The 13,899-nt window shown below is 32.7% G+C and overlaps 3 protein-coding genes across 3 annotated transcripts; all 3 read left to right on the top strand.

Moving 5' to 3' along the window:
* Positions 1-149: 149 nt before the first annotated feature.
* Positions 150-6,703, top strand: LanB2 (laminin subunit gamma-1). The gene is made up of 11 exons (XM_070645521.1): positions 150-424; positions 958-1,094; positions 1,175-1,302; positions 1,379-3,251; positions 3,314-3,444; positions 3,505-4,568; positions 4,633-5,186; positions 5,248-5,497; positions 5,560-5,646; positions 5,712-6,012; positions 6,090-6,703. The coding sequence occupies exons 1-11, from the start codon at positions 284-286 to the stop codon at positions 6,299-6,301; spliced, it is 4,878 nt and encodes a 1,625-aa protein (XP_070501622.1). The 5' UTR covers positions 150-283; the 3' UTR covers positions 6,302-6,703.
* Positions 6,704-7,375: 672 nt separating this feature from the next.
* LOC139094739 (lamin Dm0-like) lies at positions 7,376-10,927 on the top strand. The gene is made up of 6 exons (XM_070645901.1): positions 7,376-7,405; positions 7,547-8,195; positions 8,966-10,004; positions 10,201-10,422; positions 10,489-10,578; positions 10,646-10,927. The coding sequence occupies exons 2-6, from the start codon at positions 7,840-7,842 to the stop codon at positions 10,685-10,687; spliced, it is 1,749 nt and encodes a 582-aa protein (XP_070502002.1). The 5' UTR covers positions 7,376-7,405; positions 7,547-7,839; the 3' UTR covers positions 10,688-10,927.
* A 454-nt stretch (positions 10,928-11,381) lies between these two features.
* Positions 11,382-13,898, top strand: fz (frizzled class receptor). The gene is made up of 9 exons (XM_070645900.1): positions 11,382-11,747; positions 11,839-12,024; positions 12,112-12,452; positions 12,542-12,593; positions 12,654-12,848; positions 12,913-13,034; positions 13,095-13,418; positions 13,476-13,557; positions 13,615-13,898. The coding sequence occupies exons 1-9, from the start codon at positions 11,481-11,483 to the stop codon at positions 13,834-13,836; spliced, it is 1,791 nt and encodes a 596-aa protein (XP_070502001.1). The 5' UTR covers positions 11,382-11,480; the 3' UTR covers positions 13,837-13,898.
* Position 13,899: the final 1 nt, after the last annotated feature.

Here is a 13,899-nt window from a genome sequence, read left to right as displayed (position 1 = left end):
TAGGAAATATTTGGGTATATTTAACGATCGCACGAAGATCACTGTTCATCTCAGTTAATTTCCCCTGTTATAACTAAATATGTATTGTATTGCCTCATTTTAAAATATTCTCATCTCTAGAATTTCATTCAGTTTATGTTTAGCTTTTCGGTCGATCGGATGTGCATAGATAATGTGATTTTAAATATAATTTATATCTATGCGTGTGTTAGTGTGGGGTATTTGAAATAATCTCAAATTCTTTTTTGATAACTAGTGTCTTTTAAGATTAAAGCAATTAAAGATGTATTTTAGTGATGAATTAAATAGAATTTTAATCTTTTTAACACTATTGAACTATGCAATTGCATTAAATTCGGATAATACATATGCAACCACACATATTTCATCGTCAGAATGTTATGATAATTATGGACAACCAAGAGTAAGAATAAACTGCAGTCTCTCTGCATGTTAATGTGAAGTTTTTCTAAATTTAAAAATCTTTGTTTGTTTCATAAAAGTGCATCTCTCTTGCTTTCGACATTTCTTGCCAGAATGAAAGCATCCCTCTTGTACATACATACTCTTGCATGCGAGATGTATTCTCAATGAAAAGTGATTGTGAAATAATTTTTTGAATGAGATAATCTTCAGTAATTAATGAAAATAATATTACAGCAAAGTGATAATACGAAGTGTGTACTATGATTTATATTTTCGGAAGAAGAAATCAAAAATCTATTCTGGCCCTTATCTTAAAATTTTCAATTTATGTTCTCTCAGCAAGAAAAAAACTTTGATTCCATTTTTGTTTTCATTTCTTATCATTTCACAATGTTCATAATGTCCACACAAGTCACTGCTTCCGGTCAAAAGAAATTTTTTTCTCAGTTTTTTTGTTTTAAATTTAATTATTTGAAAACTATAAAATGTGACTGTGATGAGCTTCTTAAATTAATCCACTAATATTTGCAGCGGTGTATACCGGAATTTGAAAATGCAGCTTTCAATCTAATGATAGAAGCGACAAATACGTGCGGTCAAGAAGAGGATACCGAATTCTGTGTTCAGACGGGATTCTCAAATTTCCCAAAAAGTTGTGATGTTTGTCGGTACGTAAATGAATGAGTGTAGACATTTTAGATCCGTTAATAATTCTCAAATAAAAAATTGTTATCAAAAAATAATGTAGTGAGGGTGATCATACATCCGACCGATTAACAGATTTACATGACCCAAAGAATCCCACATGGTGGCAATCTGAGACAATTTATGAAGGCATACAATATCCAACTGCTGTGAATTTGACACTTAATTTAGGTTAGATATGCAAAAAATGCACTAAATGCGATTACAACTAAATGAAAAACTAATTTTAATGATGTTGTGTTTATAGGAAAGTCTTTCGATATTACTTACATTCGTATTGTTTTCTATTCACCGCGACCGGAATCATTTGCAATTTATAAAAGAGTCAATCAAGACGGACCATGGATTCCATATCAATTTTATAGTGCTACCTGTAGAGGCACATATAACTTACCAGACTCTCTATCAATTCAAAGAGGCGAAAATGAATCAAGAGCTTTATGTACAAGTGAATACAGCGATATTTCGCCCTTACAATTCGGTAATATCGCTTTCTCATCATTGGAAGGACGTCCAAGTGCATATAACTTCGAACATAGTATAGAATTACAACAGTGGGTAACAGCAACTGACATAAGAATATCATTGAATCGTCTTAATACATTTGGTGATGAATTGTTTGGAGATAAACAAGTCTTAAAGTCATATTTCTATGCCATTGCCGATATTGCAGTCGGTGCACGTTGTAAATGTAATGGACATGCTAATCGATGTGTTGAAAGTACAGGCTTACATGGAGAACGTAGAAAAGTTTGTGAATGTAAACATTATACAGACGGACCCGACTGTGAGAAATGTTTACCATTCTATAATGATGCTCCATGGGGTAGAGCAACATCTAAAAATGCCCACGAATGTAAACCGTGTAATTGCAATGGATATTCAAATAAATGCTACTTTGATCGTACTTTATATAATCTAACTGGACATGGTGGACATTGTATTGATTGTACTGCTAACCGTGATGGACCTAATTGCGAGAGATGCAAAGAAAACTTTTATATGCGTGATGATGGCTATTGTATTCATTGTGATTGTAATCCAACTGGATCACGTTCACTTCAATGTAACTCAGAAGGAAAATGTCAATGTAAGAAGGGAGTTACGGGCGATAAATGTGATCGTTGTGAAGCCAATCATTATAATTTCGGAATTCATGGATGTCAATCTTGCGACTGTAATCCAAATGGATCTTACGACAATACACCATCATGTGATGCTGAAAGTGGATTTTGTTCATGCAAGGAAAATGTTGAAGGACGTCATTGTCGAGAATGCAAGCCAGGATTCTTCAATTTAGATCTTGATAACAGATTTGGATGCACTCCATGTTTTTGCTATGGTCATACTTCAGAATGTCACAGTGCAACAGGTTATTCAATCGTCTCATTAGCCTCAAATTTCAATAAAAATAAAGAGAAATGGACATCGATTGATGATGGTAACAAAGTTACAGATATTAAGTATAACATGCTACGTCAAAATATTGGAATTTTAAATAGCGATAACAGAGTCGTGTATTTCAATGCTCCAGAAAGATTTTTGGGTGATCAAAGGGCATCATATAATAGACTACTCAAATTTAAACTTCAATTGGTCAAACAAAGAGCACCGAATCCGTCGCCAAGCGACATCATCTTGGAGGGTTCTGGAATTAAAATCTTTATTCCGATCTTTGCTCAAGGTCAAGGAATGCCTGACGAAAATATGAAAGAATATGCATTTAGACTACATGAACATCCTGATTATTCATGGCAACCGAGTCAATCTTCAAGGCAATTTATGTCAATTTTGAGCAACTTGACGTCAATTAAAATCAGAGCATTTTATTCAGACGATGGAGAGGCTTATCTTGATGATTTCGAACTTCAAACAGCACATCGCGGTGCAGCAGGAAATCCAGCCAAGTGGATAGAACAGTGTCAATGTCCAGAAGGTTATGTCGGTCAATTTTGTGAATCTTGCGCACCAGGTTATCGTCATAGTCCCGCCAACGGTGGACCATTCATGCCATGTATTCCTTGTGACTGTAATAAACATGCTGAAATTTGTGACTCAGAAACTGGACGATGTATTTGTCAGCACAATACCGCTGGAGATAACTGCGACCAATGTGCTAAGTAAATATATTCTCAATTTTTGGTTTAATTTTTTATTAAATAATTTTTCGAATTTTTTACAGAGGCTACTACGGAAATGCTTTAACTGGAACACCATATGATTGTAAACGATGCCCATGTCCAGATAATGGCGCATGTATGCAACTTCCTGATGAAACTGTAATTTGTCTCGAATGTCCAGTCGGCTACTTCGGTAAGCTTACATAGTAAACATTATTCATTAAATATATCAATAACTTTAAAATTTCTTTAGGACCACGTTGTGAGATTTGTTCTGATGGATATTATGGTGATCCAAATGGTGACGTAACAGGAAAAGTCCAAATTTGTCAGCCATGTGATTGTAATGGAAATATTGATGCAAATGCTGTTGGAAACTGTAATCGCACAACAGGAGAGTGCTTAAAATGTATTCATAATACAGCTGGCCCACATTGTGATGAATGTTTACCCGGTCATTTTGGTGATCCATTTGCTTTACCACATGGATCTTGCGATGCATGTTCATGTTATCCACGAGGTAGTTTACAAACAGAAGATGGAATATCAATTTGTAATCAAGTTTCGGGAGATTGTGCTTGTAAACCAAATGTAATTGGTAAGAATTGTAATGAATGTCAAAATGGATTCTGGAACATTGCTAGTGGAGACGGATGTCAAAGTTGTAAATGCGATCCAATTGGTTCATATAATTCTTCATGTAATACATACACTGGGCAATGCTTCTGCAAACCAGGTGTTACAGGATTACAGTGCGACAAATGTGAAGCTGATCATTATGGATTCTCTGCTGAAGGATGTAAAGCTTGCGAGTGTGATGCAAGTGGATCAAAAAGTAGTCAGTGCGACGAGAATGGACAGTGTCCATGTAATGCAAATGTTGAAGGTAGAACTTGTAATCGTTGTAAAGAGAACAAATATGACAGAAATCAGGGATGTTTGGACTGTCCTGCATGCTATAATTTAGTTCAAGAAGCTGTTAACGAACACAGAGCGGAATTGTACTCGTTTAAGACAGTGTTGCAAGAAATTTCTGACAATCCGACTGTCATTGAGGATGCTGAATTTGAAGCTAGATTGAAAGCATTGAATGAGAAAGTTGATATTGTTCTTGAGGATGGTAAAGCAGCTACAGGTGGAAACGAGATTCCTTTGAGTGAAAAAATGGAAAATCTTAATGATTTGTTGACTGATATTGAGCTTAGTCTAAACGACGTTGTTGCAACTCATAATAACACACGAGACAATGTTGATGAGACAGGAACAAAACTTGATGCTGTTCAATTCAATGTTTTACAAGCAACAAATGAACTTGATGTAATTTTTCAATCATTTTATTTGAATGTTTGCATGCTTACTTAGATATTATTTTTATTTTTAGGCTGCTTTGGAATTAATTCAAACGGAAGGAGTTACAGAATTAGAACGTGCCAAAAATCGATCACAACATATTGATCAGCAATCAGAGCAAATGAGTGACATATCAAGAAATGCTCGTAAATTTGCTGAAGATTTAGAAAAGAATGCTGAAAACAGTAAGAAGGCTGCAAAGGAAGCAAGAGAAAAGGCATTGAGTGCTTCTGATCTTGCCAAGAATACAGTTGAATTACAAAGATCCATTGGTGAACAATTGAAAACTAAGATTGTTCCAGATTTCCCAAAAGAGAAAAAGAAAATTGAAAGTTTGAAAAAGTTAACAACCGAATCACTTAACAAGGCAGAAACAGTTTATGACGAATCATTGACATTATTTGCAAACATTACGGGTCTTCAAGTACCAGAATTAGAATTAGAGCCCATAAAGACTAACGCAAAGAACTTACAAGCAGATATTGCCAAAATATCCGGTGATCTCGACACTGCATTATCAGTGAATAATGACATGCTTAGCGAATTTGAAGAAAATTTAGAACTTTCACATATTTTGATAAGAAGGTAAATTAAAGTTATTTAAGACTAGGCCCTAATTTCAAACAATTTATTTCTCATAATTTAGAGGAGAAGCTCAAAAAGAGGATGCTGTTGACACTTTAAGTCATGTAATGTCAGCCAAAGATTTGGCTGAGAAGGCAGTCAAGGACGGTGATGATACTCTCAAGAAGGCAAAGAACACTTATAGTTTACTTCAAAGCTTTTCATCTGAGGTCCACAATTCATCACAGTCAGCAGAAATTGCTCTTCAAGATGTGTCAAACATTAAGAAGCAAATGGAAGACACAGATAAAATAATTGAAGATACAGAAAAGGTAATTTCTGGGTTTGTTATATTTTTTTCCTTGCTATTATTCAAATTTTATGACTTTTATAGATTTTGGAAGAATGTTACAACAATGCAGAAAAAGCTAAAATAAGTGCAAAAGAGGCTCAAGATAGATATGCAACACAATCATCGAAGGTAAACCTTAAAGTCAAAATTTTTTTAAAAACTTTATTAATCCTAAGTGTTATTGTCATTAACAGGATTCAGAAGCAATAAAAACGAATGCAAATGAAGCAAAATCAGAAGCACAAAAGTTAAGTTCTGAAGCTGGAAATTTGCGTGCTAGAATAGCCAATACAGAGTCACGTTTTGGTAATTTAGAAGATTTAGCACATAAGGACGATATATTAAGTGAAGCAGCAAAGGCAAAAGTAGGTCAGGCAAAAACCGATACGGAAGAAGTTCAAAGAAAAGTACAGAAATCATTAGACTATATTAAATCAATCACAAATGAACTTGATAACATGAGGGAGATTAGTGTAACAGACCTCAATGAATTAGGTAAGTAACATGTGCTTTTAAGCTTAACAGTGTAATTTTAAATACATGTGTGATTTTTTTTATTCCTAATAAATTAGACAAAAAACTCAATAATACAGAGGAAGAATTAGAAAAAGCCAAACTAACTGACAGAATTGAATCATTACGTGGAATTAGAAATCAACAAAATGGAGACATCAAAAAATATAAATCGGAAATAGCTTTACTTGAGGAGGAGGTTGAAAATATTAAACGAATTTCTAATGCATTACCACACGGTTGTTTCAAACGAACTCGACTCGAACCCTAAATGGATGCTAAATTGCTCAGAACAAAAATGATGACATTTTACTTAATTTTTTAAAAAAAAATTTAAAATATAAAATAATTTTTTAAAGCAAATTAGGTTCCTATAGATGTATGTAAAAAAGATTCTATTTTAAGTTGTATGTAAATCATAAATGCCATAATGTTTGATAGTGTTGATTTTCAAACATAGTTTATCAATTTCCTTCGAATATTTAAAGCATGACTATACTCTCAAAAAAATAAGTACAATTAAAACGCCTTAACTATATTGTAATGATGATAATCTCAAGATTTTTTTTATACAAATAAAGCAAATCAACATTATCAAGCATCCTTAATTTCTTAAGGACCCAGTTGTGCTATAAATTTTCTCCAAATAAAACTGCCAATTTTTTAAAAATAATTTTAAATGATCTTTTAATCTATTGTTTTGACCTTTCAGGAATCTGATTACATGCTTTGATCAATGAGCAATTTTTTTCTATAAACTCAATCTAACGGAAATGACATGCCTTTATTTCTTAATTTTAGTACTTTAAAAAATTGGAACGGGTGTTAAAAATTTTATTTCAATGTAAGATCTTATGGACGATTCACTTAATATTTTACAGATTAATTTATAATGATGTTAAGTAAGTAAATTAAGGCATTGGGAGAGAACCAAATACCACATGAAGTGTTAAATAAACTAAAAAACATCATTTTTAATTGTGTTAGTAAAAAGCCGTTAAAAGCTCGATTTGAACGAAAATTCTTCGTTAAGTTTTTTTTCTTTCAAATTCAACGTAAACGTTAAAAATTCGCGGGAAAGAATAATAATTGTGCAACTAGTAAACAACGTAAAATTTTTATAAAAAGAAATACATTCATTAATTAACTAATTACAAGATATATATTATTTCGTATTAGTCCAAATAACAGACAATCAGCTAAACGTCACATAACTAAAGGTAATTATAAATAAAGACGGCACTTAAACAACTTCAATTTGATTTTATTATTTAACCTAAAAACATACAAAAAAATAATATTTGTAATTTAATTAATGATTACTCTCATATTTATCGTTTGCAGACTGACATATCCAATTTGCATAGTTTTTAAGGTAACGGCTAAGTTTTATTTTATAATATATTACGAAGTGGAAAATATTTTTTTTCCATAAATAGTGATAAAAGTTTAAAAACATAACAAAATCGAAAAGGATTCTAGGAATAAAAGTCTAATGTGATTTAAATTATTTCAGATTTAAGTGTGATTCCAATAAGAATATTAACGGTCGGAGAAATAATTTTGAAAGTTTCAAAATAACAATAATATGAGTTTATGAAATTCTGGTAAAACGCCCTAACAAACAAGATTATAGGCAAAGTCTCGTTAATGTGACATCTAGTACACGAATCAAGCTGCCGCGTCTATTTGAAGTTAATAATATTTTTTAGTTTAAATTCAGCACATTAGTAAATATTAAGTTTACGGAACAAATTAAGAGACATTAGCAGATATATTTGATAAGAAGTGAAGTAAATTAAATATAAAATGGCAAGCAGAAGTGCAAGAAAAACGACACCCATTTCGAGCGTACGGCCAAGTTCGCCGCTTTCACCTACAAGACACTCCAGATTGGTTGAAAAGAATGAATTACAAAATCTTAATGACCGTCTTGCAGCCTATATTGATCGTGTCAGAAATCTTGAGAGTGAAAACTCCAGATTAACAACCGAGATTACATGTTATCGCGATACAACAACGCGGGAGGTTACTAATATCAAAAGTATGTATGAACATGAATTATCCGATGCACGAAAGTTATTGGATGAAACATCAAAAGAGAAGGCCAAGCTGGAAATCGATATTAAACGTATCTTTGAGGAGAATGAGGATCTCAAAAAGAGGCAAGTAAAATTGAGTTTTTGGGTTAGAAAAAAATTGATTTAATTTAAGAATATGATGTCACCCTTCAAACATTAACATAACCGACGTTCTTGCTTGCTCGTTCAGCTAGCTACATTTGTATGTATGACATTGTAAAAAGTGAGAAAATGTTTTCATAGAGGAACACACACACAAGCTCCTTAATAAATAGCTGCCTAGTTAGTTTGTTTAAAAAAAACACTCATACAAGCGCATAATACGCGCATATTCACCCTCAATTCTTCAATGTTTATATTAATGTATAGCTATAGATGATCATAAAACATAATGCTCGAGCGTAACAATGCGTATAGAGCTATTTTTGTGACCAACTTCTTGCCTTTTAATAAACCAAACGCATTCTATTTTTAAAGTTCAATGACATCATCATCATCATCATCCAAAAAACACAGATACTTTCATTCATATTCATATATATCAAAGTCATATTAAATACAAGAAAGTTTACCAAAACTATGACGATGTTTTCTTGAAGATAATAACCATTACACAAATATGACAATTTGAAGAAGATGCCGATGTCGTCATCCTCTGTATTTTGTTTTGGATGTATTGCTTCCTTCAAAGTGATTTTTGGTGTTATTTTTGAATGGCCTTAATATCTTTTTATCTTTTCCCCTTCATACTTAACACTCGTGAGATTAGCACTTGTATACTTGTATTTGATTGTAGTAAAATATTTACGACTATGATTAATTAATACATGTTATTATATTGTTTGTTCTTCTAGATTGGACAAAAGAAATAAGGAATGCGCTACTGCCGAAAACAACTATCGTCTTTATGAGCAAAAGTTCCATGATTTGACTGCTAAATACAATGCTGCATGTTCAGAGCGTAAAAAGGCTCAAGATGAGTTGAAGGATTTGGAGAAGGAAGTTGATAAATTGAGGAAGATGCTCGATGCTCTTCGCAAGAATTTAGAGGAAGAAACTTTGGCACGCGTTGATCTTGAAAATAACATTCAGAGCTTGAAAGAGGAATTGACTTTCAAGGATCAAGTTTTCCAACAAGAATTGTCAGAATCACGTTCACGTCGTCAAGTCGAGATCAGCGAGATCGATGGCCGCCTTAACGAGCAATATGAAGCCAAACTTCAACAGTCTTTACAAGAATTGCGCGATCAATATGAAGCACAAATGCGTAATAACCGTGATGAAATTGAAGGGTTGTATGAGAATAAAATTAAAGGTCTTCAAGGGCAAATTGCCAGAGCTAATAATGCTTCATCAGCTGTTCATGAAGAGATGATTTTGGTTCGTTCTCGTGCTGACAGTTTGAATGGACGAATTGCTGATTTAGAAGCAACAAATGCTAATTTATCAGCACGTATTCGCGATCTTGAAAGTGTTCTCGATGCTGAACGTGGTAGATTCCACCGTGATTTACAAATCATGGAAGCCGAATTGGCTCGCATGCGCGAAGAAATGGCACAACAATTAATAGAATATCAAGATCTGATGGATATTAAAGTTTCATTAGACCTCGAAATTGCAGCTTATCGCAAACTTTTGGAGGGTGAAGAAACTCGCTTGAACATCACACCAACTCAATCGCAAACAGCTTCCTTTTCACAATCTTTGCGTGCCGGGCGTTCTACTCCGATTCAATTTCGGACTCCCTCAAGAGCAGGTAAACGTAAGAGAGCGGTCTTCGAAGACGAAGATGAGCAAAATTTCAGTGTCACATCATCAGCAAAAGGGGAAATAGAAATAACTGAAGTCGACGCCGAAGGGAAATTCGTCAAATTGCTAAATCGAGGCAATAAGGTAAGTTTCATAACATAAACTACAATAACTCAGATTTCCCATAAAAAATAACCTTTCTTTAACTATGTCAAGATCTTTCATTCATCATGATTTAAAAAATTCATGTCATAGTGTTAGTGAGCTTTCAAAGCTTTGAAAAAAGTTCATCATCAGATCAAACATTATTAATTCATTAATTTAATTGCATTTCTAATAGGAAATTCTTATTGGTGGATGGCAATTGGTACGCAAGAGTGGAGACAACGAAACGTTGTTCAAATTTCATAGAACCGTGAAAATTGAGGGAGGACAAACAGTTACAGTTTGGTCTTCAGATAGCGGTGCAACTCACGAGCCGCCAGCAAATATTGTCATGAAGGGACAACGGTTCTTTGTGAGCGATAATATGTCAACACGTCTGGTCAATGGAGACGGAGAGGTAAGTTGATTGAGCATGCATCTATGAGAAAGAAACTTGATAATAATTATCATAACTTTTTTATAGGAGGTTGCAACCCACGAAAGAAAACAAGTTCAAAAAACCGTTCATCGTGAATTCGGCTATCGAGGCATCGAAGATTTCCATCACCAACGAGTAAGCTATAAAATATTTGACATTTAAAGTTGAATTGTCAATAAAAATGAATGTTTGTTTTTTACAGGGCGATCCAGCATCAGGAGAAGAGAAGTGTCGTATTATGTAATGAATTTTACTCTGTTCAATTACCTTAAAACTATAAGAGAGAGAATCTTAAGTGTCATTAAATTACTATTGATTAACACATTTTTGCATAAAACTTTAATTTCAAGTTAATTCTAATATTATATTATCACATGAGAAGATTATTATCGAGACGTCTAACTTTCAAAAAAAAATTATTTGTTACTAAAACAATCAAAAAAATAATAAAAAAAAAATATTAAGTAAATGATTAATCACAAAAGTATGCGAATTTTCATGTTTCCAATATCACTAACATATGTTGTCCTCATAAAAATTTAATGTTACAGTCTGTTGCACTTGAAAGCCGGTAAATGTGTTATTTCTTATAACTGAATTTAGTTGTTATTTTTTGAAATTCTATCAAGTTGCTCAGTTTTAACGATCAAGTTTTGAGTCAAGTGCGTGTTATGTGGGTGAATTGTAGCATACAATATAACTTTATGTATTCTATAACAACACTTTGTCCAGAACTATCAAAAGTTAATTATTATATTGAAAATAATAATATTGATAATAATTATAATTAAAATCTTTATTATCATTAATTAATTAAAGAATACATTAATCGACAGCATATGTTAACATTAGTTTAGGAACATAAAAATAGGAAGCTGCGCTAAAACATAATACGGAGCATAAGTGCATAGTATTTTTTACTCGTTTATTTTGTATAAACTCCTTCTTTGAAATTTATTTTTTAAAATTAATTTTTTTAATGTAAAACCTACTTTAGAGTATTATAGTATAAATGATTACAAACATAACTAGTGAATATGTCGAAATATAGGCAATTTATGTTTACAAAGTTTAGTTTTATAATAATATTCTCATTAAAAATATTAGTTGTAATATCCCAACAATCAAGTGTTTTAATTTCGTCTCAAGAATCAAAAAGTCGATATAATCAAAAAGAATATAATACTCAAGTATCAAACATTAATCATCATAACAAATGCGAACCTATTTCGATACCTTTGTGCCAAGATATACAGTTTTATAATCAAACCATCTTCCCAAACCTACTTAATCATGCTAGACAGGTATTGAACTACTTTATTTACAGTAATAAGTGCAATAGCATTCACTTAGATCAAATGTTATCAATTTATTTTCAATCTTTGCAATCAATAGGATGAAGCAGCATTGGAAGTTCATCAATTTATTCCACTTATTAAGATTAATTGCTCACCAGATTTGAAATTATTTTTATGCTCATTATATGCGCCATTATGTACAATTTTGGAATATCCAATACCACCGTGTAGAAAACTATGTGAAAGTGCACGAAATTGTGAAAAAATTATGAGAACCTTCGATGTAAGTAACTTGCATAATGCATTACAATAGCAATTTAAGTGACAATATGCTAACTTAATTTTTTTTTCTCCCCCCATTTATATTTAGTTCCCATGGCCGGAAAATCTAGAGTGTACAAAGTTTCCTGAAGATGGAACTGACATTTGCATCTCCCCAAACATTTCTTCCTCATCAGCATCATCACCATCACAAGACTCTCAAAATTTTAATTCCCAAATTACCTCTCTAGGAAAAGTCGAGAAAACATCGACAAAAGTTCACAATACTTCCGTCTATTCTCATCGTTTTAGAGGATTTATATGTCCTGTGCAATTAAAAGCACCAGCCGTCCTTGGATATGAAATAAATATTGGTGGAAAAGTCGTCAAAGACTGTGGAGCACCTTGTAATTCATTATTTTTCGATGATAAAGAAGTAACGACATTAAGGTACATACATATGTCAACTATTAATTATCATTTGACTGTCATAATTTTTATGATCACTTATCAATAACTTTTTTTTTCTTCATTTATAGATATTGGATAAGTTTTTGGGCAGTTATTTGCGCGTTATGTTGTCTATTTACTGTAAATATATTAAATGGTGTTTTACTGTTTACTGGAACTAAATATGTTTTTCTTTTATAGATCTTAACGTTCATCATCGACTCATCACGCTTCCGCTATCCAGAACGTCCAATTGTTTTTCTGGCAATTTGCTACTTAATAGTTAGTTCTGCTTACATTTTTGGATTATCAGCTGGAAAGTCTGTTTCATGTCGTGACCCATTTGTGCATGCGGGTCGACTAGGACGTTTGCAGTTAATCCCAACAATTACTCAAGTAAATTCATATTTTACTTTCAATTTAGCATCTTGCTAAAATAACTTTAAATCTTTCGTTATAGGGACATCAAAGCAGTCTGTCATGTACTGTTTTATTCCTAATGATGTATTTCTGCTTGATGTCTGCCTTTACTTGGTGGGTGTTTTTCGCTTTATCATGGCTCCTTGCTTCTGGATTTAAATGGTAAGAATTAACGACCTATATTTGATGTCCACAAAATGCTCATTTTGAATTATTTTACAGGGGTCATGAAGCAATTGAATCCAGAGCGCATCTATTTCACTTAATAGCTTGGTCTGTACCTGGCGTACAAACAATTTTCGTGCTGGCATTGGGAAAAGTTGAGGGAGATATTTTATCTGGTGTCTGCTTTGTTGGAACTCTCTCAAAGCATTCAATTGCAATATTTTTACTTATTCCATTGACTATCTACTTAGTGCTTGGGACGTTATTTTTCTCTGTCGGCTTCACAGCATTACTTAAAATTAGAACGATGATGAGAAATAAAAATGATGGAACTCGAACTGACAAGTTAGAGAAATTGATGTTTCGTATTGTATTCTTCAGGTAAGACATTATCACTTGACTTAGTAAGACATTGATGCTAAAGAAAATAAATTTCAGTATTTTATTTGTCATCCCGTCATTCATCTACATTGGATGCTTGTTTTATGAGTGGATGTACTTTGACGAATGGACGCTTCAGGTAAGTTTAAAAGTGATCTAAGTCTAGAAATTCTCTAACATCATGCCAAAATTTCAGTGGAATCGAATGACATGTAAAAAGTTCTCAATTCCATGTCCGCCACAAAGTTCGGAAGATGAATCGAAGCCAATATTTGCAATCTTCATGCTTAAATATTTATGCTCAATGCACGTCGGTATAACATCTGGATTAACATGGTTATGCTCGAGTAAAACAATTGCAAGTTGGAAAGCTTTTATTGATCGCTTAAGAGGAAGGAAAGCAAGAAATTTTGTGTAAGCAATTATTTTAAGTTTTAATAAAAGAAATATACAAATTAAGCATTTTAATTATACTAAAAAT

Source organism: Chironomus tepperi, unplaced genomic scaffold (assembly GCF_022539635.2).
Source record: "Chironomus tepperi strain 1889 unplaced genomic scaffold, CSIRO-AGI_Ctep_v1 contig_354, whole genome shotgun sequence".
In the NCBI taxonomy this organism is placed as follows: Eukaryota; Metazoa; Arthropoda; class Insecta; order Diptera; family Chironomidae; genus Chironomus; species Chironomus tepperi.
Note: the sequence above shows the minus strand (reverse complement) of the source record. Positions and strands in the feature narration are given on the sequence as shown.